Genomic DNA, 21,409 nt, shown 5'->3' on the forward strand with positions numbered 1-21,409 from the left:
GTTTCCGTAACCATTCGCGTCCGCATGCGTTGGGTCATGTCCGCAAAGAATGTCGTGAATTTGTCCACTCGCGCGGTACTTGTCCGCGAGCCTGCATGCTTGAATGTCTCCGAGACCTTCGCTCCATCAGCGCATCCAGGCATCCCCGTCATCACCATCACGATCACAGTAATATGTCCACGGTCGTGGTGAGACCCTGTGTGGAGATCGACCAGTCTAGAGAACACAGGTCAGGTCACGTGTCGCGCGTCGGTTCCGCGTTGTGCAAGTGAAATCTGCAGGCGCGTCTACGGTTGTCTGGAAAGGATTGAGCCAGCCTCGAAACTGGAGCGGTTGGGGCTTTCTGAGGGCTCATCCTGCCCAATTTGAGATCATGTTCACCATTTGTTGTTATGCGAAGGCCAACGTGGCAAGAATATCCGAGACGTTGTCTTGAACCTTACAATCGCGGCTTGTAGATCCATACGATTTTTGACGGCAAAGAATAAAGCTTGATAGCCCGCTGGCCATCAACAAGACAAATATCGTCGCCCAAGTCTGAGATCGTTGTCTCTAGCGGATAAGCATGATCGGATCTGAATCAGAGATCCTACAAGATATTGAAATACTATCGATCGAGATCACAACAAAGACACACCCGACCCAGGCTGTTTGACGGTCCAGACCGATCGACGCAACCGCAACCGACATCTCATCTAACCAGCAAGTCCAGCCGCGACTGTTTCCACCCTGCCAGCGGCAGGAACCCGACATCCTCAACATTGACCGCCACGACCTCACATCCCCCCCCCCCCACTCGAACCGCTATCCACATCGCAGCCCGAATCCTCAGGACCATGGCTTCGACCACAGCGGCAGTGGACACGCCCGCGCCATTCGACCTCACAACCCTGGAGACCAAATACCGCATAAACGCTTACAACGTGCATTCTTCCACGGCAATCTCCTCACGCACAGCCACGGTCCTGAATGCACTCTTTCCGGGCTCCGATGCAGGGACACTATCAGCGTCGTCTGGCCAGGCTGCGTCCCGCGACCGGAACCAGGGTAGCGGACAAGAATCGAGCGGGCCTGCGTCCCTGAACGCCACTCATGCTGTGGACGACTCCACTTCGTCAGTGATCCAGAGCGGTCCCATCGCGCCTCCCACCTCGGACGCCCTTCCGTCGCTGGTCGTGCTGACGGCACAGGCCAAGGCGGCAAACAAACTCATCAGCATCGTGGAAATCGTCAAGCGCGAGGCACGCAAAGCGGATCCTGGTCGGAAAGTGTTCCAGTACAGCGAATTGACGGCGAAGATGATGGAGATTCCTCGAAATCCGCGTCCGGGAGCTACTGGGCACACCGCTTCGGCTCCTCGACCTCGAGGACATGGAGATGATGCGGTAGGTCATGACGGTGGAACTCATGATGGAGATGAGAAGGAGCCGGCTTTTCAAACGATGCCGGAGCCGGGTCCGACGACGAAGTTACGCCAGATTCCAGTGATGACGATTTACCTTGCTACGACGTCGGTCAGGGAATTGAAGTTAGCGTTTGGGTAAGTGAGGTCCCCCAATTTCAGTACTCTACGTTCTGAATGCGAAGGCTCGTGGCGAGCCTCTATCATACACGCTGACCATTTGTTGCAATCAACAGTGAACAAACTTGAAAACGTCGAGCGGAGCGGAATTTTTGGAAAACATTAATTCTCATATCTCGTTCTGCAGCTGCGGCTCTGCTGCGTTCATACACATTCATGATCGTATCGAAGCGAGTCCCGTCTCCAGGTTTCGTGAATCGGAGCGATTCCCCAGACCTAAACCACATTCCATATGCCCCCTTCATTTGGCCTCCGTCACAACAACACCCCACTCATGGTCGACGTTGCCGTACATGATATCCACGAGCCACTGCTTGATGGTCTTGGCGTATTCCCCACTATCGCCCGCCGCCGTGGGGACGTCCAGATCCTGACCGCGGAAATGGATGACGGAGACCGGCGCCACGAAGAAAGCGGTCCCGGCAGCGAACGCTTCCACCAGACGGTCCTCTCGACGAGCCTGGACGATCTCGTCCATGGTGAAGCTCCGCTCGACCACCTCGACGGACTCCCGGCCTGCGCCCGGCGCGGCGAACCGTTCGCGCGCGAGGTCCAGGATCGACGCGCGTGTGATCCCCTCGAGGATGATGCGTTCCTCCAGCGGCGCGGTGATGAGCTGCAAGCGACCCCCCTGGGATTCGGGGGTGCGCCAGACGACGAAGAAATTGCTCGCTCCGGCCTCGGTGACCACACACGACGGGCCGAACAGCCACAGGACCTGGTCGAAGCCCCTCGAGCGGGCCTCGCCCTGCGCGACCAGCGAGGGGCCGTAATTGGCTCCCAACTTGGCATACCCGAACCCGCCGGGCCAGGCTCGGATCGTGTCCTCGTTCGACGCGAGGAGCCTCAGTCCACCGCCGCCGCCAGACTTGACCCCGCCCGTCTTTTGCGCCGCCCCCTCCTCCGACGACCCCGACAAGGCCGGGGGAGCAGGCGCCAGGTTCTTCGACATGTCCGGGAAGACGGCCAAGATGACATACAGCAGGGCCTCCTTGGGCCGCTGCACGCCCAGCGCCGCATCCGTGCCGATCATCGTCGGCCGCACGTACAGGAATTTCCCGCGGCCCTCGGGCGTGTCCGGCAACCACTTCGGGCCATCGGTGCGGCAGAGATCGAGGATCATGCTCCGGAGAGCCTCGGGGTCGAAGTCCGGCAGCGCGATCCTCGCCGCCGACTGCCGCATCCGCGCGCAGTTCCGCGCCGGCCGGAAGAGGCGCAGCCTGCCGTCGGAAATGCCCCGGTACAGCTTCATGCCCTCGAAGCATTCGGTCGCGTAGTGCAGCACCGACGCGTTCGGCATGATCTGCAGCGGGCCGTAGGGGATCAGCGACGGGTTCGTCCAGCCGCGGGTCGAGGTCCAGGTCGCGGTGATCATGTGGTCGGTGCAGATGCGTTGGCCGATGACGTCCGGGTCGGTGGAGGCGGGCACCGGGCGCGGGTCGGTCGTGTAGGTGTATGTCGTGTTGGTCGCATCGAGCGCGGCCAGCGGGGAGTCTTGTGCTTGTTGTTGCTGTTGCTGTTGTTGCGAGACGAGCTTGTCGCTGGTTTTCCCCGGGAGGACGGCGCTGGGGTCGTCGCTGTTGTGCTTGATGCCGGCGGCGGTGAGGCCGGAGGCGGTGGTGGGCGTGTTGGTGCCGGATGTGGCCGGCGTGAGGGGTGTGTTGGTCGCCATCGTTTCTTGCGGGTTGTTGCAACTCGGGGGGTTCCCTTGTATATATTTTCTTTCAATGGATCCTTCCCTGCGTGTTCCTTTTGGCCGGAAGAAAAGAAGACGATCGATCGATCGCCGAGAGGGGCTGGGCGGCAGAAGACCCGAGTCGAAGAAGGGTCGAGAAATTCCCGCGTGGTTTTTTTTTATCGCCGCTTCGGTCTAGTGGCCGAACTGCAAGGTGACGACGAGAGCGACGGACGGATATGAGCGGGCGACGGAGAGAGGGAAGAAGAAGAAGAAGGGTTCAATTCTGCTTTTTTGTCCTCCCGTTCAGACTTGTTGCCACCAATGCGGAACTTGTGATCAGGTATTACTATTCCCAAGTCTCTCGTATGGCGGATGAACCGGTCGTGAGAGAGGAGTGGAAGAGAGCTAGGGCGAGGATCCGGTCAATGCAACCCCCAATGGATATATATATATATGTAACCTCCCAGAGAATCCCTTGTTTTGAGAGAACCCGTGAGTCAGAGGACCGCCGATGTAGGCCGGCACAGGAGAGTGGTGAGACGGATGTGACTCTGCGGCTTATTATTACTTGTTGTTCCGCTCCCAGTTGGACCCGTTCGGGGGGGAGTGCGATGATTGATGATAATAATAATAACAAGGAACAATGGGCTCCTCGATGGATCGGTTGTTCTGCCCGGTCAATGGTTTGTTTCAATGCGTGATGATGACTCTGACTGCAGGTCGTTATTGCGGTTTTCTTTTCGTCGCTGGAGTTAATTGATCCTGTTAGGGTTGTTGTTGCGGCTGCTCCACGATTCTGGACTGGTCGTGTCGCAGGGCGCGTTGAGCCTTTTGGGTTATCGCCGGGCTGTGTGTCGTCGGTGTTCGGGCGAGGCGATGCTGCTGCTGCTGCTGCTGCTGCTATCGCTGCTATATGAAGACGGGACCTCGCGCGAGGGAGGTGTAGAAAGGTGAGGAGAGTACATATATCTATCTGGGGAGGAAAGTGTATGAAGATCCGGGACCAAGTCGTTCACTTTCCCCTTACCCATATACATACACAACAGAGTGTACGGCACATACAAAACCCTCCAACCCCAATCTCAATGACCTTTCCGCATGACCTCTGCCTCATCTCCCCCCTAGAAAGAGAGAGAGGAATCGTGGACCGTACCGAACTATCTCTGCCCCCGTCATCATCCATCCTCCACCTCGAATCCCGGACCAATGGCCACGGCCGGCCAAACGCGGCTTTACAATTTCCAACCTCGAACGACCAGATGTAATCATGCTGTGCCGAGATTTATCACATCGCCGTTCTCGGAGGGCTTCACGTAGTTTATCGCCCGTGTCGGTTGAGATGACAGATGGGGTAAACAACGAAAATATCAATCGGCCCTTTCGATTTGTACCGTCATGTGTGTCATTGAGAGGAGAGGGAGGGCGGCGATGGTGACAAAGCACTGTAGGCGAAACATTGTGGGGAGGTCCGTGGGAGGAGTGGAAATCCCCACCGTAGGCGAAACGTCAACATCAACATCGATCGTTTCTTTTCTCTCCTGAAAGGCCGGCTGGGAGATCTTCTCCTTCTTCTCCTTCTTCTTCTTCATCTTCTCGACCATCTCATTCTCCTCCCAACGAAGCAAGTAAACCCCAAGTTTCCTCCGAGCAACTTGAACCAGCCACACACCGGCTGAGTGCGACCGGGGAAAACATCCTCGATGAGACGTGCCATTCTAGACGAGGAGAGGAATTGAATAGGAAAAATGAGGAGGAGGAGGATAGGCGATGCATTTACGCTTCGATGCTTTGAATTCGTCCAGGGCGAGGGCGAGAGGCGGAAAGACGAAGACGAAGACGACGAAGGAAAGGAAAGATTCCAAGTGACTTTCTGGCACAAGAAAGAGGCCTTCCGATGTTTCGGGAGGGGCTTTTTCCTGCATCGGCTATGTCATTGACAGGTGGAGTTTCGCGGGTGGAGGTTCAGGCGGCAGTAGAAGTAGAAGTATCAGACAGCAGCAGCAGCAATATGATCTAGGTGGACACTTTGTAGGTGAAAAGTGACGGGCGAAAAGTGAAAAAGTGACGAGACGAGACGAGACGGAAAAACAGATCGAAAATGAGAAAACATAACGACACTGAAGAGCGTGCAGGTGTGCTTTCGTCTTCGATTCCACTCTTATACCACCACCGCCACTACCACCGAATACCACATCACCGCGGCCACCATCGGCGCTCGTTGTGCGCTCTGCTCCACGACTTGCGCCTTGTCCCTCTCCTCCCCTCCGCGGCGATATCGGGCACGGAGAGCGGCAGAAGAATCTCGTCTACGCTGTCCTCGGTTTCAGTTCACGACGGCTATGATTACACCGTTTCATGAGTCACGGAGACGATACCCCTTTGAGCCAAAAAAGGCTAGGGAATGGAGCGAAAGAAAAGAGAGAGAGAGTGAGCAAGAAGAAGAAAATTGAAAGGTTCTGCGGACACACACGACGAGAAAAACAAATGGCCCCCCAGCCAGCCAGCCAGCCGGCAGAGACGGATGAGGCGGCGGCGGGATGCGATGCAATGCATTAGATAACAACAACAGCGGGAGAAGGGAGCAACAACCGCCGGGTAAAACGGGTCTCGGGGGAAAAAACAATTCTCAGATTCATAGCCGTGCGCGCATTCTTGTCCATCGCCATTTTCCACACACACTCTCTAAAGCAGACCGAACAGGACGGCGACGGCGCCGAGGACGGCGGTGCTGGGGATCAGGAGGCCGGCGGCGGCGTTGGGCTTGTCGGTGCTGCCGCCGTTGCTGTTGCTGTTGATGTCGTTCTGGCCGGAGCTGCCGGCCGAGGCGGACTGCTTGCAGGTGAGGCCACCGCGGAGCTGCTTGTCCTTGCCCTGGAGAGGCTGGAAGACGGAGCAGGAGGAGGAGATGTTCTCGGTGGAGGTCATGTTGGTGGTACCACGGACGTAGCCAGTGCTGAGGGCAGGGAACGAGAAGCTGGAGGGGAATTCGATGTCAGCAGAAGTTCATCGCAGGGAGAAGACGCGAACTGTAGCAATTCGAGAAAGACTTACTTGGAGAAGGTACCGACGGCGAGCAAGTTACCACCGATGGTCTTGAGAAGCGGGAAACCATCGATCGTCTTCAGGTTGGCGTTGTTGACAATGTACAGAGCGTTGCCAACGGTGGTGAGAGCAGGCAATGAAATGTTACTCAATTGGCTGTCGCTCACGAAGGAGAGGGCACCGCCGACAGTGGTCAAGTTAGGAGCAGAGTAGGAGTCGAAGCCGCCCTGGTAGAAGCCGAGAGAAGTGTTGACAGACATGAGAGCCGGAGTGGAGATGCTGGCGGCATTGCTGATGGTCATGTTGTACGCCCACTTCAAGTTGGGGAACGCCACGGTCAATCCCTGGCCGTTGCTGTTGATGTTCAAGCCCTTGGTAACGTTACCCAGAGGCATGCTGATCTCCTTCAGGTAGTTGTTGTTGGCGATGAAGATGGACTCGGCGGTGTTGAGCATGATACCGGCGAGCGATGCGAGACCGGTGTTCTGGATGTCAAGCGCCTTGAGCATCTGCACGCCCTGAGCGAAGTTGAGAGATTGCAGGTTAGGCAGGGCGTTCCATCTGATGGATCCGACGTTGACCAAAGACGGGAAGTTTGCGGTGGTGAGACGAGTCAGCTCATTGAGGTGCAGTTCACCGCCAATGACAGCCAACTGGCTACCTGAAAGCTGGGTGATGGAGGCGCCATCAATGTTCAGGTCACCGGTGATGCGCGAGATTCCGGACAGGTCGATGTTATCAACAGTGTCGGCATCGATGGAGATGCTGCCCTGGAAGGTGGAGCAGCTGGAGAGAGCAGTGGCATCAGCCTGGCTCTTGATTGTTGCAGTGGCGGAAACCGAGCAAGGAGACGAGCTGTCACTGCTACCGAATTGTGCTATGGAATAACGTCAGTTATGACACTCCCTCCCATGAACCTGTTCCCAAATTCTTGACTCTTACCGGCAACACCGCTCGCGATGGCCAAAGCCGGGACAATGTATCTGAAGGCGGCCATTTTGACAAAGATGCGTTATGAGGAACTGCCGGAAAGAGAAACAGTCAGATGATGATATGAATCGACGCGGAATGAAAAGTCGTGTCGGTGGTAGCGTGGGTGCATGCGCGTATTTTCGGTAGTCACAGACGAGCAGCAGCAGCGGGAAGAGAGCGGGAGCAAAGATAGCATTGAGAGGTGTCGTAAGACGGAAGTGGCGATGTCCCCAGGTGCGAGTCCGTATTCGTATTGGTTGAGAGAACGCAGTATATCCAGCGAGGGAGGTGGCGGCGGAGGACGCGAATGGTGGCGATGAGAATTCTCCAGAGGTGCTGTTGCCATTGATTGCTGTTGTCTTTGATGCTATCCTCGTCTTTCTCTCTCCTCGCAACTACTGCTACCGATATGGCATCGCGTGTGAGCGGCAATGGGAGTCAAGAGTCTTGGCTTACCTGGGCGGACTGGGCTCGGTGTTGTGATTGTTGGAAGGAGTATTATAAGAATGGTCAAATCGAGATCAACACGATTTGAGGTATTGAAGCAGTTCTTTTGGGTGAAGGCACCGAAGGAACTGGAATTGAGCGAGAAAAGTCGAAGAAGAAAGGGTTGATGATGGTGTGAAGTAGTAGTAGTAGTCGTCGAGAGGAAGAAAACCACCACAGCAACAGCAAGCAACAACAACAAATGAGGATCAAGTGAGAGACGTGAAAGATGTGAATCAACGACGGCGGCGACGTGCGTGACAACGACAGTGGACGGCGACGGAGAAGAAGAGGAAGATGAGAAGGACCGAAAGAGGTGGTGGTGTTGATGACAAGAGTGAGTGAGTGAGAGAGGAGGTGAGAAAGCAAGACAATCCCGAGATGCGAAACGAGACACTAGACACCCCAAACGAGCGGGAAGGTGCGTTGCGTTGCGTTGCGTTGCTTCGTGCGTGTGTGGGTTGGTTGGTGGTGTGTGTGAGAGATTGAAGATCGGGTGTGAAGAAGCAAGAGAGAGAGAGATGGGCGAGGAGGTAGGTCAGAGTTGGTCAGTGTGTGGGTAAACGGGTGCGCGTGTGTGTCTGTGTGCGTATAGGGGAGATGGGGAGGAGGAAAAAGGTTGATTTGATGAGCGAGACACTAGTACAAGATTGTCAAATGAGGCGCCGGGAATGCTGCAATTGACAGACAGCGGACAGGAAAACTGGTTTTCTGCGGATTGGACAAGCAGACAAGGGTAGGATTGGGCGGATGGTCGTGGTGGTGGCGGCGGCGTGTCGTGAACGTGAACGTGTTGAAGAACGATTCTTGTCTTCTTGAATCACCTTCTATATACAGCAATACGATGCGCTGACAATGGAGGATTGTCCACCAAATCTACTAGATACGGTTGTTGTATACGGATCATTTCCGTCGTTCAACCTTCAGATTCAGTTTCAACGACCATTCCTACGCGTCGGAGAGGAGAGTCTGGGCCTAGTGGAGAATCGCCGGTCTCTTCCAATCTCTTCGTCAATGGGGCTATTGTTTGACTGTTGTGTTGATAGCAATATCCTGTACCAACGAGAAGGGACAGGCAGGGAGTCGATCTATCTACAGTATGCATTGACGCATGAGGAGACGACGACGACGGCGGCGGCGGCAGCGATAATCGTTGCGCCCGCCCGGCATCTCTTCCGAGCATGCAGAGGATGGGATATGATAGTCAGAAATGATGGTGATCCAGAATCATCGACAACATGGAGATGAGGCGAATGTAATGATTACCGCGCAACCGCCATGGAGATTCTCGAAATCCAGCCCGGAATAGGAGGGACGAGCAGGGAAGACGCGCAATGGGTGGAACAAAACACAGCTGCCCTCGAGCCACCGACGCGCCCCAGGATGAAAAGAGACAGGGACACGCGTCTCCCATGCTCAGCCAAGCAACGGCCGGGGCTCCACTATGGAATGACACAGTAACAATAATGCCTACCTAATCATGCAGTAACAGCACGATCAAATAATCCATGAGATTGATGAACCAAGCAGGAGGGAAAACACCCCAATGCACGACTCGGCCCGTCGCAAGGGCAAACCGTTGACCACTAGCAGGAACTCCCAGTTTGCATCATTTCCTCCGTCCGTCTCCACCCAGTGAGGGAGCGAACAACGGATGGGACGAAACGCGAGCCTGTCTTTCCCACCTCCTGGCCGCGAAGATCGTCCGCCGGATCCCATCGTTATTCGGTCATACGTTCGTCGATGACAATCTCTCTTAGATCTTCTCCCCCCGGCTAACATTCCATTCATTAGATATGAGAGAGGGCGTGTGCCCAGTCAATCGCCCCGTCAGTGCGCCCGCGCGCGGCTCCCTCCAACGCCCTGATGAATATCACCATCTTCCATCGCCGTCGTGGGCGTAGATAGGACGCGAACCGCGATGATGGTGACAGACAGTGGCCCACCACTCTACAGTGACGTTCATTGCTGGCCGACCTACCTCTAGGTCCTTATCATCGTACCCCGAAGTTGGTAAGAACTCTGCGACGAGGTCCTCGTTGTGGAGGAACAATGAAGAAGAGACAGACGGATCCCACCCATTTCCCGCCTGCATGAAACAAATTCTCCGTCCTCTCTCCGAGAAGCTCTCCAGGGCTCTCTCTCTCTCTCCCCCTCCGCGGCAAAGGGAGCGGAGTGCAGCGAAATCTACCCGCCGCCGCCGCCGCGATGACATCCGTCCGTGGGGACGTTGTCGCAGATGCATGTCTCGCCAGTCGCCTCATCAACCGACACGATCTGTCCACGACCATCTCTGCCACACGACGGACCTGTTCGCGTTCGCGGCGATCTTCAGCGGCGTACGGCGGGTGCCATTTCGCTGGAGCAAAACATTTCCCTCGAGCAAATCTCGGTGGTGATGATGATGATGAATCAACCCGCTCATCGGATCGGGCGCTGCATGGTACTGTAGTAGATTGTCATTCTCACACGAGACTCGCTCCCACGCAGGCATTTCCTACAATTACTGCACGCGTAGATATACATATCTGCGAGGCATATCTATTTATACATACCAAGGTACAGTCCAAGGCGACAAATTGCCCACCCGCGTATTTTGCGCATCGCCGTTGAAAAGATCTCCAAGACCAAGCGGTGTCTGGCTTCCTCGTTCGCTCGTGTGCTTTCGCAAAAAATAAAACACCTCGCCGATCGAAATCAGACATATATATACATGTTCCAGAGCGATCCATTTCGGATTGGAGATCCAGTACAGTGCGGTGGAGTTTTCCCAAGGTGAAAAGGTAGGCGTTCGCATCGCGTGTCGCATCTCGGGGATCTTTTTTTCTCCCCTTGTCGTTTCGGTCCAGGCCGTTCCGGAATACATTCAGATTGGAGGTCTTCCGGGGATTGTTTCACAGGAGAGAGATCATCGATCGTGATGTACAGGTCGCCTCCGACCTTTACAACAGTCATATCGTGACCATATGCCACAGTGTCTGGGATTTCAGGGCTCCGCGATGGACGCTTTCGTCGATATCGTATATGTGATAATGGTGATGGCTATGCTCTATCTATCTTCCGAAATAGGCAAAACGGACTGTAGCGTGTCTAGAGAGAGAGAAAGGACAACGACATCAGCTCAAAAATCACCGCCTCATCGGCGCCAGAACCCCATCCACAAACTCATCCGCATCGCGGCCCACCCTCGCGACATCCGTCCTGCCCAGCGCACCCCTCAACGCCTCCACCACCTCCCGCGTCTCGAACACGTCCTTCATGACCTCGCCCTCCTGCACCCAATACCTCTCGCTCCTCTCCCTCGCGGGGGGGTCGCGCACGAGCGCGTTCCGGAGCACGCCCAGGCCCTGAATCTTCCGCAGGGCGTTCTCCAGCTGCGCGCCGTGCTGCGCGAGCCGCGCCTCGGGCGACTCGGGCGTCCGCGCGAGCGAGGTCAGGAAGTCCGGTCCTCCGCGGCCGGTGGTCCCCGCGTAGATCGCCCAGCCGAGCAGCGCGTCGATGGCCGTCCCGCCGAGACCCCGTCCCAGCAGCAGTTTCCAGTGCAGAAAGTCCGTCTCGCTGATCCGTGTGGCGGTGCGGTTCGCGCCGTCGTCGTAGGTCGCCAGGAGGTAGATCTCGGCGGCGCAGAGGGTCAGGCTGGCGATGATGGCGGCGGAACGCCAGCGGGCGGCGGCGCTGCCGGCGAGGGTGGTCGAGGTGGCGATCCCGATCACGAGGAGGTGGGCGATGTGCGGGAGGAGATGGGATGGGAGGGCGAAGTAGAGGAGGGTGGTGCCGGCATCCCGAGCGAGGGTTTCGCCGTTGGGGGTCTGGGTGATGAGGAGAGGGAAGGCGTCGATGAGGTCTCGAGGTCCGAATTGTGCGTAGAGAAGCCGCGGGTCGATCTTGGGGGTGGAGTCGAAGATTCGGCGGAGGGCGTGGTCGTCGGGGGTCAGGGCGCGTAGGGCCGCGAGTCGGGTTTGGAGGACGCCGGATGAGGTTTGGAGGCGGGAGTGGGTCAATCGGAAGATGTTCTCTGGGTGAAGCGTCGGCAATGTTGAGAGGAAGAAGGCGGAGGCGGAAAGCAGCAGTAGGAGTAAGGTCAGAGACGTGACTCGAGGTAAAGGCTTGGCTGGAGGTGGACCACGTGGATTCGGCCTCGGGTTGCGCAGAGACCGGATTATCGCGAGAGCGCGAGGGAGAAGGAGCGGCGCGACGAAGAGCAGAAGACTTTGTATGCTGTTTGGAGATCATTAGCTGTCGCTCGTCACATGGCGAAGGGGTACAAGATGCTCACGTTGACCACTCCATTGTGCTGGGTGTGATGTTGTGTAGCAGGACAGGATGCCTATTCGTAGCGAGGCTTGGGATTTATCTTCTTAATTATATGCCATTGGCGAAAAGGAAACCCTCACTCGCTATGAACGTAATCGAAAGGATTGTTCGCTGGACGTCGTTTGGGGGAAGTTTCCCGGCGATATTCCGGATCCAATGTCAGCACAGTTGACCACCTGGACATGAAGTCGAATTCAGATTGCGATGTTACATAAGCCCAGAATTTCAACCCTAATGTTTCTTCGGTCGAAATCATGCATCCTTTCTCTCCACTGGAGAGGCCATTGTCACAAGAGCACATCCCTTGGTAGTTCACATTGAACGCTTGGTGACATGTGGAGCGAAGATGCTGTGGCTCAATTGGGATACCAATGTTGTTTGTTCCATTTTGAAGTTCAGCTACATAAGAACGCCGTATCGGGTGCCACCTTCGACATCCGTGCTTTTTCGAGGGAATACCTCGCCCATTTCATACATTTCATCAATAGTCGTCGCCACGGCTGATGACCTCCTTCACATTAGGTCGCAGCAGAATCGTATGCTCATACTGAGCAGTGTAGCTTCCCTTGATATCGCACAAAGGAGGATAATCTTGCACAATTCCGGACTGGACCAGATTGTTCAGGCCCAAAAGATACTTGTCATGGCCGAGACGGTCGAGGTATCGTCGGCAGAATGGCAGGGTACCAAAGTTCTTCTCAATGCTGCGCAGGAGAGTCTTGGCCGAGGCCACGCGGAGCGCAACCTTGGGTGCGTCGGCAATCTTGGCGTAGTGAGAGGTCTCCATGTCATCGCGGACGACACCCTTGCCGGTGCTGCCGAAAGTCTCAATGGCATAGGTTTCGCCTTCCTCCATCTTCTCGTTGCTGCCGCCCTTGACGATGGGTACAGATTTACCAGTGCTGCCACCGTGGATACTATACTGGCTGATTGTGTGGCCATTCAAGTTACGGATGGCCTTGATGGGGTATGTAGTCCCGTTGATCTCGACCTCGTAGGACTCCATAGCTTCCTGGATGCCTTCACCGATCTCACTGAATCGAGCGTCGATGCCAGAGAGGCGGATACCGGTGTTGGTGGCGTCCTTGACAGATGCGAGCAGGTTGTCGTACTGCGGATCGAATGCGATGGTAAAGGCACTGTCGACAATGCGACCGTTGAGATGGACACCAAAGTCAACCTTCATGACATCTTCGTGCTTGAGGATCATCTTGTTGCCGGCGTTCGGGGTGTAGTGTGCAGCACAGTGGTTCAAGCTGAGACCAGTAGGGAAAGCGACGCCTCCCAGAATGTTGTCACCTTCCTCCAGACCCATGTGTCCTGTGAGATGTCTCGTGCCATTTTCGATGATCTCTGCAATTTCCGTCAAGCTCATTCCAGGCTTGATCACCGACTTGGCATGTTTCCGCACTTGTCGATGCACCTCTGCCGCCTGACGATACTCGGTCAAGAAGTCCTGGTTCATGCGATCCAGGTGCCTCTTCTCCTCGCTCGTCGTGCGGTATGCATTTTCGTTTTTATACTCGACCTCTTCTCCGACGGGATATGAGTTGTTGGGAAATAGATCTGAGACTTTGATGGTAGGTGGGCTGGTCTGCGCACGCGCTCCACCTCCAGCTGCGCCGGTCCCGGCCTTCTTCTTCTTTCTCGGCTTTCTCTTCTTCTTTTTCTTGGCGGTACCATCTCCAGGACCTCCTTGAGCTCCTTCGTCCGCACCATCGGCCTCGTCATCGTCAGAGTCGCCATCTTCTACATCGCCATTGGCGCCGTTGTTTGTACTTGATTGGTCTTGCTTGGAGGCAATATCGGCGGCGCTTCCAGCATTCGGACCCTGTGGATCGTCGTTGTTGTTGACTGCTGTCATGGTGTGTATGTGTTGAAGGAGTAGGTGTATTCAAATCTCGAATGGAAAAGCGTTCAAATAAATTGTCGCAAGCACAGCCGGTGGTCGTGCGACCACCAATGAAATCATCCACTTAACGACATACTGTAGGGCGCAGGGCGTGGGCCGATGGTGGGGTTCACCCGGCACGAAATGTAATCTGCCTTTGTCGCGGAGTAGGGCTTGTCCATCGCAGTCTGGCAGGACATCGGCGGAAGCAAATCGCGAAACGGCCCGTCCCCTCGCTATGATGTAACGCGACACACGACTACGCTCGGACATGACTTTCCGAAGGACGCGGCCGTGAACTGGAATTATTATCTGTCGATCTGTCGAGGTGAGACACTATCTTCCGGTGAACACCCGCCGATCCATGATCTTCGTTTCTGTATACGAGCCACGCTGACTCAGTCAAGGGGTTTGATGAGAGTAGATGTGGCCGGTTCTTCAATATCATGCCCAATATGGATCTCGGCATCAAGACAGAGAGACGTAGTTCACTGTCGGCACCAATAGTGAAGACAAACGGCCCTCGATCATGGCAAGCACTAATCAAGGACTCTCTTGCGCGTCGGTTGCGCCCACCGCAATTGAAAATGCTGGCAAAGGAGACCAATTTACAACATCGAGCTCACTCCGATGGTATTGCACGAATTCTGATCCATCTACGAAAGACGTCAGGCGTGGGAACCGATGACTCGTTGCTGCCCAGGTACATTGATAGTCTGCTCAAGGCAGGCTACGTCGAATCTCACAGTCTTCTTCAGGTGCTTCTGAGGCACTCCAGCTTCGCACGACCCTTGCAAGGCCATAGAGAAACGAACACGCAGCTGGGGTTCCCGTCATTCGAGGAACGTGTCTTTACTTCGTTGACCAAGTTCCACATGACGGAGATTCCCCAGTCGACATGGAAAGCACTGGAGCTTGTGCAAGCTGTCCAACAATGGCTGCACGTCGTCTGCGAAGTCGAAATTGGCAACCAAGTTGCACAGGCCGGCCTACATACAGCTGATTCTTTCACAGCTGCTACATATGAAGCATTGGGTCAACTGGCGATCGTTGTTCTTCGAAATGCCTTGCTACGTTCCCTCACAAAGCAAGATTGCTGGGAGCAGATCCGCTCCCCCCTCGTGCTGGTGATGGAGAATTACGACACAACCATCCTACAATGGATACAATCGCAATGTGCAGGCGTGCTGAGCGCACTGACCGGCCAATCTCCGTTCATCCAGCTGGATAGAAATGGAAATCCCATCTTTACCGACCGCCAGATCCTAGGCATGATCCCTGATGTGCCTATGCTGCACGGCAGGGGCGGTCTCTTTGTTTGGTTGGATTCTGCTCTGGCTGCTCGCCCTTTCACGGATGATTTGGCAATTCTGAGTTATATCCAGGCTCGATTTCCTGATGATGTCCAGTCACTCATTGTGTCCCTATTGACCACTTCATTCGATGTTCTGACCAACGCCATGCTGAGAAAAGAATCTCGACAAAACGTGAAGATCATACGCTCCTTCATTTGCAATAAGATCCCGATCTTGCTTGTCATGCTGTCTCATTCTATTCTGCCTCCGATGACGGCCGAAACATTCATACAAATGCCATTCATGGCGGGAGGCACAATCTCCATGGATCCATTACCTCCAATCTCGGCCGGCGCCACCGATATGAACGAAACACTCAAAGCAACTCGTCTGGAATTCTTTCAAGCTTGTGCATTGCATGGCTTGGTCACAGAGAATGGCATCGCGACTGTGCTGAATGGACCCATCGCGTTGCCTCGCATAACAAAGCACGTGAAAGAGACTCTTGTGGCGCAGTGCAGCCATGATATCGGCCGGCTAGAACCCCTCATTGAAGACTTGGACGCCATGCAAGGTAATGCTGCAGCGATTGCAGGCTGTGTGGTCACGATGGTTTCGAATCTTTGCATGGCCAAAGATACAATGGCGCTGAAGACTGTGTGCAGCGAACTGCTCAAGAGAATGCCGTCTACCGACATAATCATGCAATATACGCAGCCTTCAACCCTGCTGTTACCCTTGTGTGCGGTGCTCAATGAATGGATCCACGATCAAGATCAATCAGAATTCACACCATCGTATGAAGAGTTTGCAGCTATCTTGTTGTTCACGCTGGCGGCGATCCATCGGTTTGATCTGAAAGAATCGGACCTGGGCCTCTTGCCATCAACTTTCGTGGCCTCTCTCACGGACGAGACTGCCTTTGGGCATGCAGGACCTGGTTTGAGTGACGAGCAAAAGAATTACCTTGGCAAATGGATCGAGAGCTTGTTCGCACTGGATGAATCTGGTGAAGCTAGCGGCATTCCCGATGAGGTCATGAGATTCTGCTCGCCAACCGCATTCTACACGCTCGTGCCTACACTTTTCGAACAGAGCGTTCTTGCATGCCGGACAGGCGCGCTGAGCATGAAAACCCTTCAAGGCGGATTAGAGCTTCTTCTTGAGCCTTTTCTACTTCCATCGCTTATCATGGGTCTGGGATGGCTTGCGAAACATTCCTGGGAGGATCATAATGATGCTTCGATTCTGCTGCAAATATTAGACAAACTACTCAAACCGTTGAGCACCTCGCCGGAAGTACAGAGCATGCATCGAGCCATCATTGCTATGGTCGCCGATCCTTTGCTTGAGTCGCTCAGTGTTTTCCGCGGCAAGAAGCCTGAAAACAAGAAAGCTTTGGAATTGATCGCTCTGCTTGAGAAGGGCTTAGCCAGGGCAAAGCCGTTGCAAAGGAACTTCTACTGCAACAAGAGCCAGCTCGAGACACTCATGTCATACGGAGGAAAGCTTGATCAATACGTCACTGCGAGCATTGAAGGTCTCATGCAATGGTCGATGAATCCTTCAGACTTTACCATTACTGCGCCTGTCTTTGGGTACAAGCAATTCACAACGGCTGTACAAATCCTCGACGGAGATATCCTCCTCGATGCAATTCTGCAGCATTTGCAGAGTCTTCCGCCGTCACAGCTCTCTCTTGCAATTGACGTATGTACAGCCATTGCATGCGCTCCTCCATCGATCCAATCAGACCCTGCGCAATTCTCACGGACCCTGGGGGCGACAACGAAATTGCGCAATGTCATCCAGTTGCGCGCAGCCAACGTTCAAGGACTTCTCGACCGGCCTCAAGCAGAAGCAGAAGTCCTAGTGCTCTTAGCAAGGCAAATACAAAGTCAGCTCGCCGTGGTCCAGGTGCCACCTGCTGCTCTCACGATGTCCCTAGCAGAGCCCGTGGTCACGAACCAGATCATGCAGGATCTCGGTTTGGATATGGCCGATGATCTTGCCGTTGCCGCAGCGGTGAACAGTGTAACCTTGGACCCCACCGCGGTCTCTGGCCTGGCGGCGCTTGATCATCATCAACAGCAGCTTGGTCTGTCTGAGCAGACTGCTCAACAGCTGAGTGATCTCGCGGCGGTACAGGCTGATTCCATGGATATGGATCATACACAAATCTTTGGTGATGTCGGCCTTGGCGGGAATACAGCTCAGCAGGCTGACTTGACGAACACGGCCGAAGAGGACATCTTTGCGGACTTTGATCTGGGAGATCTGGGGGATGATTTCAATTTCGATGCATAGTGTCCCTTTTCGTGCGACTTGTCGGAAATTTCCACCCACCTCAGGGTGTCCCATACGTCTTCTACGCCAGCACACAAAGATCTGGGGGACTACTCACTTCTATTGATTATTTCGGACACAATTCGATACAGACGTCGCTTTCCCAGAAAGCCAACGATCTACTCGGATATGTTTTTTACCTGCTGACGACTTCCCCAGCTACCGTGACCTCACATGTCTGCACTTGCGAACGACCCTGCAGATCGGTGGCGTCAAGGCTATGCGCGGACCCTGAGTGGGCAATCAGCACCTGCAGGTATGTCGCTTCGCCACCTCAGGATGGAAGCATGTTGCTTCTGAGAAGCAAGAATTTTTTCTCGGCCATCGCTGACGCGGCGAGACACACTTTCGAAAGATTACAGAGAGATCTTCGGCATGTGCATGTTGCGGCTGGACATGTGATCGGTAAACGCCAAAGCTTCACTTTCGTATTCATGAAGCTCTTAACTCCGCGTGCGAACAGGTTTATGACGGGGCCCAGTCCCTTGTTTCGGGAATCGACCCCATAATCGGATTGCAAATCGCTCGTGGCGCGGAGCACAATCGAATAGCGGCTACTGCACACGCTTTTGCCGCACCACAGTCGGCACAAGCTTTCTGAATCTGCTAGAGCTTTACTACAGGGGGTCTGCTGGGACGCTCGCTCAATGACATTGATGCAGCCGCGGCTTTCGACGGATGGGATTGTTGCGACTACTCACAAGAACGGCAGACTTTCGCGACCCGTCTACCCAACATGGGTCATAAAGATGCATTTCATTGGTTGTGTACGGGATGAACCTGCAGCAAAGATGAGCCCTGACAAGTAGCAAGACGCGGTCATATGACAAAACCGCTTGGAGTACGATCGGTTTCTTCGACGCTTGCATCGTTGTGGCTGTCCGCGGCTCGACTACTCCATGGGGATTTCCGATGAAGATCCAAACTGGCCCCATGCTGGAGTCTGTACTGACAGCCAGTACTCCGTCAAGGCCAGACTCACTCGGGGCAGTGTCATATGCAAGTGATCGAGCTACTGTCTGAACTTGCCACTTTGGGAGTCATCACTGTCATCATCTACTCCGCAATCTGCTTAACTTCGGGGCAACATGGCTAGTCCTCATCGTGCCATACGTTCACACCATTGTCGTAGTGACATGCTGCTCAATCTTACTCGCATGGCTTGGTGGGTCCACACCACTGAGACTTGAATCATTATTTGTATACGTGGTTCTGGTCGACTAATTATCAATTCCCTCCAACTGGGGTCTTTGCATGCGTGACTACTGAAATCGACCAATCGTCTTTGTTCACCAACGATCCAACGACACCACTTCGTCAACCCCGGACCTCACCTCGCTAGTGATGTATCGGGTCGAGAAGACTTTACAAGGCTGCCACTATCTATGCAACCAAACGCACGCGAGATTCCTACGATCTGAAACTTTGGCGCGTGACCAAACACCATCGCAGCAAGATCCTACACGAAGTGGCGGCATTCCTCCGCACTACAGCTCTTGAAAAACAACAAAGTCTACTCGTTGGCGGAGAAGAACCGGCTTTTCTCTTTCATTGCCAAAAGCAACATCGAATGCCGAAACAGCCGTACCGGACACGCCATCTGTCGTCATGTCTCATTCCAGCACCAAAAAGTGCCCATGCCTGGCCGACGCCGAGAGCATCAAGGCTCTAGTCTTCAGCATGACCCATGTCAGCTTCGAAGCGATTCTCCCCGCATGCGAGGAACTGCTCCATCTCGCCGCGAACACGGACACATGCGCATCATGTGTGATTCGAAACAGCGACATCCTCCTCACCACATGTCATCAGATGACACTCCTTCTGAAATCCGCCCTCCTCGCTCATACGCCCTTTCCCGCGCGTCTCTCCCTCGAGACATCCCTCGGACCGAGCAATATCGTCTGCATTCCATCTCCGATGTTCATGGGAAATATGGAATTGAATCCTCGACAAAGCACGATGCTCGCTTATGATCTCATCGCTCGAAAGCTGAGGCATATCGTGGCCATCGTTAGCCAGATGAGTCATGTCGGTGCTCCGCCTGCTGCTGCTTTTGCGAACCATCTCCTGGTCGCAGTGTCGACAATGCTTGAAAAGCTGCGCAGTACCCCGGCCTAGAAAGAGAACAGCAATTGCTATCTTATATTCTTTTCGCCGTGTCCACTTTTGTATATATATGCTCGACATCTCAGCTGAATACTTGAACTTGAGATACTAGTATCTGAGCTCAAGTTCAAGCCATAATTTCGGAGGGACGAGTCAACCGCCGAGAATTGTCTCACAAAGAAAGAGAACGTGAACATCACACCTGCAGTCATGGCCTCCGCCATGGGTGCTCCTGACAACATCGCAGGGTTGTCGATTCACCCACTACAATAGCGCAAGGGCTAATACGCAAGATGGTCAGAACGAGCAAAGAGACGTGACACCAGCAACCCACCACGACCTCGACCATCACCATCGCCGTGAGAAGCCATCTCATCAAACAGGTCCATGTGAAAGCGGCGCATTTTGTGCATCGAAGAGAAAAAATGGAATACACAGACCAGTTTCTCCACGGCTCACCTACGTGCAGAATCATCGTTGCCGCTACCTGTAGCAGAACCCGGGTGAAAGGGAAGAGAGCACAACGTTCCCGAAGCCGCATCGCATAATGAGCGAGAGAATCGAGTCAAACGAAATTCGATTTTTGTCTCCCCCCTCCCTCATTTTGAAAATCCTTGTCATCGGAGCGTCAGGAGCGTGGTCGGGATGAGCAGCATCCTAGATATACCATTGGAAGTAACTAGTAGGATGGTTAGGATATTGGAAGAGAGAGAGAGAGAGAGGAAGGCGATCGGGAAAGAAAGGGAGGAGGAAGGAAGCTGAACCGAGAGGGCCTCGTTTCCCCCGCTTCCTGCTGCTGCTGGTGTTGCGATGGGCAGTATCGATGATTTTTCTGTTTGATAGGAAGGGTTCTCTTCTTTGTTTTCTTGTCGGAAGCCTCGTTTTCTGATTCTGTAGCTCATTTATCATCATTGTTATTATTATTGTTGTTGTTGTTTTTGCATCGCCCGTCTAGCCTTATATAGGATTTTCTTTTTCCGTTTCTCCTCGCTTGTTCTTTCTTTTTTCTTTTCGCGCTGTGAGAGATAGAAATCCTGACGACTATCCAGTACTTTCTTACTCTCATGATGATCTCACGACGACGACACGGGTCCGAACGAACGGATATACTGCACTATATGTTTTAACCCTCGGTATATACACATCGATATTACATAAATTTCCGATTGCTTTTCTTTCCACCAGGGAGCATCCCCCCTCCCCCCTCTATGCATTATGCGATGAAGGGAAGGGAAATTGGTCGTTAGAAGAGGTGAAGAGCATGGAAACAACAACGACAACAACAAGAAAAAAGAAAAAAGAAAACAAAACCAGGAGGAGGAGTCTGTACTGTAACAACGACCAGTATATGGAAGACAAAACGGCCATGATACTACTTCTTCTTCTTCTTCTTCTTCTCCTTCTCTCCACACGAAGAAAACCCCCCAAAAATCCAAGACAAGACAAAGACAAGACAAAGACAAAGACAAGACAAAGACAAAGACAAAGAACGAGAAACTTTTCATGGTAACAATCGTCAGATAAAAACGATAGAATCCGAATTGCAGAAAAGAAGTATAAAAGTATAGGGGGGTATCATGGGGTCTGTCTCCGGCAGTGAGTGAACGAGCAAGCAAGCAAGCAAGCATATCCCTCTGCGTGAATCGTGAAAATCGTACAGCGTTCCTCTCGTCTCGTCTTTCCTCTTCCTCTAGCTT

At 53.9% G+C, this 21,409-nt stretch overlaps 8 protein-coding genes across 8 annotated transcripts; 3 read left to right on the forward strand and 5 right to left on the reverse strand.

Annotated features, from left to right (window-relative positions):
- The first annotated feature begins 497 nt into the window (after positions 1 to 497).
- On the forward strand, positions 498 to 1,763 carry K489DRAFT_46067 (uncharacterized protein). The gene is made up of 2 exons (XM_033608633.1): positions 498 to 1,540; positions 1,639 to 1,763. Exons 1-2 carry the CDS (start codon positions 837 to 839, stop codon positions 1,649 to 1,651), a joined length of 717 nt encoding a protein of 238 aa, XP_033457115.1. The 5' UTR covers positions 498 to 836; the 3' UTR covers positions 1,652 to 1,763.
- K489DRAFT_343043 (branched-chain amino acid aminotransferase II) lies at positions 1,502 to 3,101 on the reverse strand. Its single transcript, XM_033602300.1, has 2 exons — positions 2,547 to 3,101; positions 1,502 to 2,465 (listed from the first exon to the last, which is right to left on the reverse strand). The coding sequence occupies exons 1-2, from the start codon at positions 2,955 to 2,957 to the stop codon at positions 1,824 to 1,826; spliced, it is 1,053 nt and encodes a 350-aa protein (XP_033457116.1). The 5' UTR covers positions 2,958 to 3,101; the 3' UTR covers positions 1,502 to 1,823.
- A 2,841-nt stretch (positions 3,102 to 5,942) lies between these two features.
- On the reverse strand, positions 5,943 to 7,299 carry K489DRAFT_412102 (uncharacterized protein; the record flags this gene model as incomplete). Its single annotated transcript, XM_033607891.1, has 3 exons — positions 5,943 to 6,234; positions 6,312 to 7,179; positions 7,245 to 7,299. The coding sequence occupies 3 exons, from the start codon at positions 7,297 to 7,299 to the stop codon at positions 5,943 to 5,945; spliced, it is 1,215 nt and encodes a 404-aa protein (XP_033457117.1).
- Positions 7,300 to 10,888: 3,589 nt separating this feature from the next.
- K489DRAFT_372632 (uncharacterized protein) lies at positions 10,889 to 12,050 on the reverse strand (the record flags this gene model as incomplete). The annotated part of the gene is made up of 2 exons (XM_033603353.1): positions 10,889 to 11,978; positions 12,037 to 12,050. The coding sequence occupies 2 exons, from the start codon at positions 12,048 to 12,050 to the stop codon at positions 10,889 to 10,891; spliced, it is 1,104 nt and encodes a 367-aa protein (XP_033457118.1).
- Positions 12,051 to 12,291: 241 nt separating this feature from the next.
- On the reverse strand, positions 12,292 to 14,077 carry K489DRAFT_382836 (methionine aminopeptidase). The gene has a single exon (XM_033605467.1). It carries the CDS (start codon positions 13,936 to 13,938, stop codon positions 12,556 to 12,558), a length of 1,383 nt encoding a protein of 460 aa, XP_033457119.1. The 5' UTR covers positions 13,939 to 14,077; the 3' UTR covers positions 12,292 to 12,555.
- A 1,159-nt stretch (positions 14,078 to 15,236) lies between these two features.
- Positions 15,237 to 17,567, forward strand: K489DRAFT_324582 (Med5-domain-containing protein; the record flags this gene model as incomplete). Its single annotated transcript, XM_033601771.1, has 1 exon — positions 15,237 to 17,567. The coding sequence occupies one exon, from the start codon at positions 15,237 to 15,239 to the stop codon at positions 17,565 to 17,567; it is 2,331 nt and encodes a 776-aa protein (XP_033457120.1).
- Positions 17,568 to 18,815: 1,248 nt separating this feature from the next.
- On the forward strand, positions 18,816 to 19,822 carry K489DRAFT_46382 (uncharacterized protein). Its single transcript, XM_033608635.1, has one exon. It carries the CDS (start codon positions 19,215 to 19,217, stop codon positions 19,722 to 19,724), a length of 510 nt encoding a protein of 169 aa, XP_033457121.1. The 5' UTR covers positions 18,816 to 19,214; the 3' UTR covers positions 19,725 to 19,822.
- On the reverse strand, positions 19,823 to 20,432 carry K489DRAFT_46409 (uncharacterized protein). The gene has a single exon (XM_033608636.1). The coding sequence runs from the start codon at positions 20,251 to 20,253 to the stop codon at positions 19,921 to 19,923; it is 333 nt and encodes a 110-aa protein (XP_033457122.1). The 5' UTR covers positions 20,254 to 20,432; the 3' UTR covers positions 19,823 to 19,920.
- Between the last annotated feature and the right edge of the window lie 977 nt (positions 20,433 to 21,409).

Source organism: Dissoconium aciculare, assembly GCF_010015565.1.
Source record: "Dissoconium aciculare CBS 342.82 unplaced genomic scaffold K489scaffold_11, whole genome shotgun sequence".
In the NCBI taxonomy this organism is placed as follows: Eukaryota; Fungi; Ascomycota; class Dothideomycetes; order Mycosphaerellales; family Dissoconiaceae; genus Dissoconium; species Dissoconium aciculare.

Excerpts from the sequence above, each read along its gene's own strand:
- K489DRAFT_382836 (XM_033605467.1), bottom strand. The coding sequence starts at position 13,938 with ATGACAGCAGTCAACAACAACGACGATCCACAGGGTCCGAATGCTGGA.
- K489DRAFT_46382 (XM_033608635.1), top strand. The coding sequence starts at position 19,215 with ATGTCTCATTCCAGCACCAAAAAGTGCCCATGCCTGGCCGACGCCGAG.
- K489DRAFT_46067 (XM_033608633.1), top strand. The coding sequence starts at position 837 with ATGGCTTCGACCACAGCGGCAGTGGACACGCCCGCGCCATTCGACCTC.
- K489DRAFT_343043 (XM_033602300.1), bottom strand. The coding sequence starts at position 2,957 with ATGATCACCGCGACCTGGACCTCGACCCGCGGCTGGACGAACCCGTCG. Across the intron at positions 2,466-2,546 it reads TGCTGTATGTCATCTTGGCC|ACGGGCGGGGTCAAGTCTGG; the intron begins GTCTTCCCGGAC and ends GCGGCGCAAAAG.
- K489DRAFT_46409 (XM_033608636.1), bottom strand. The coding sequence starts at position 20,253 with ATGCGGCTTCGGGAACGTTGTGCTCTCTTCCCTTTCACCCGGGTTCTG.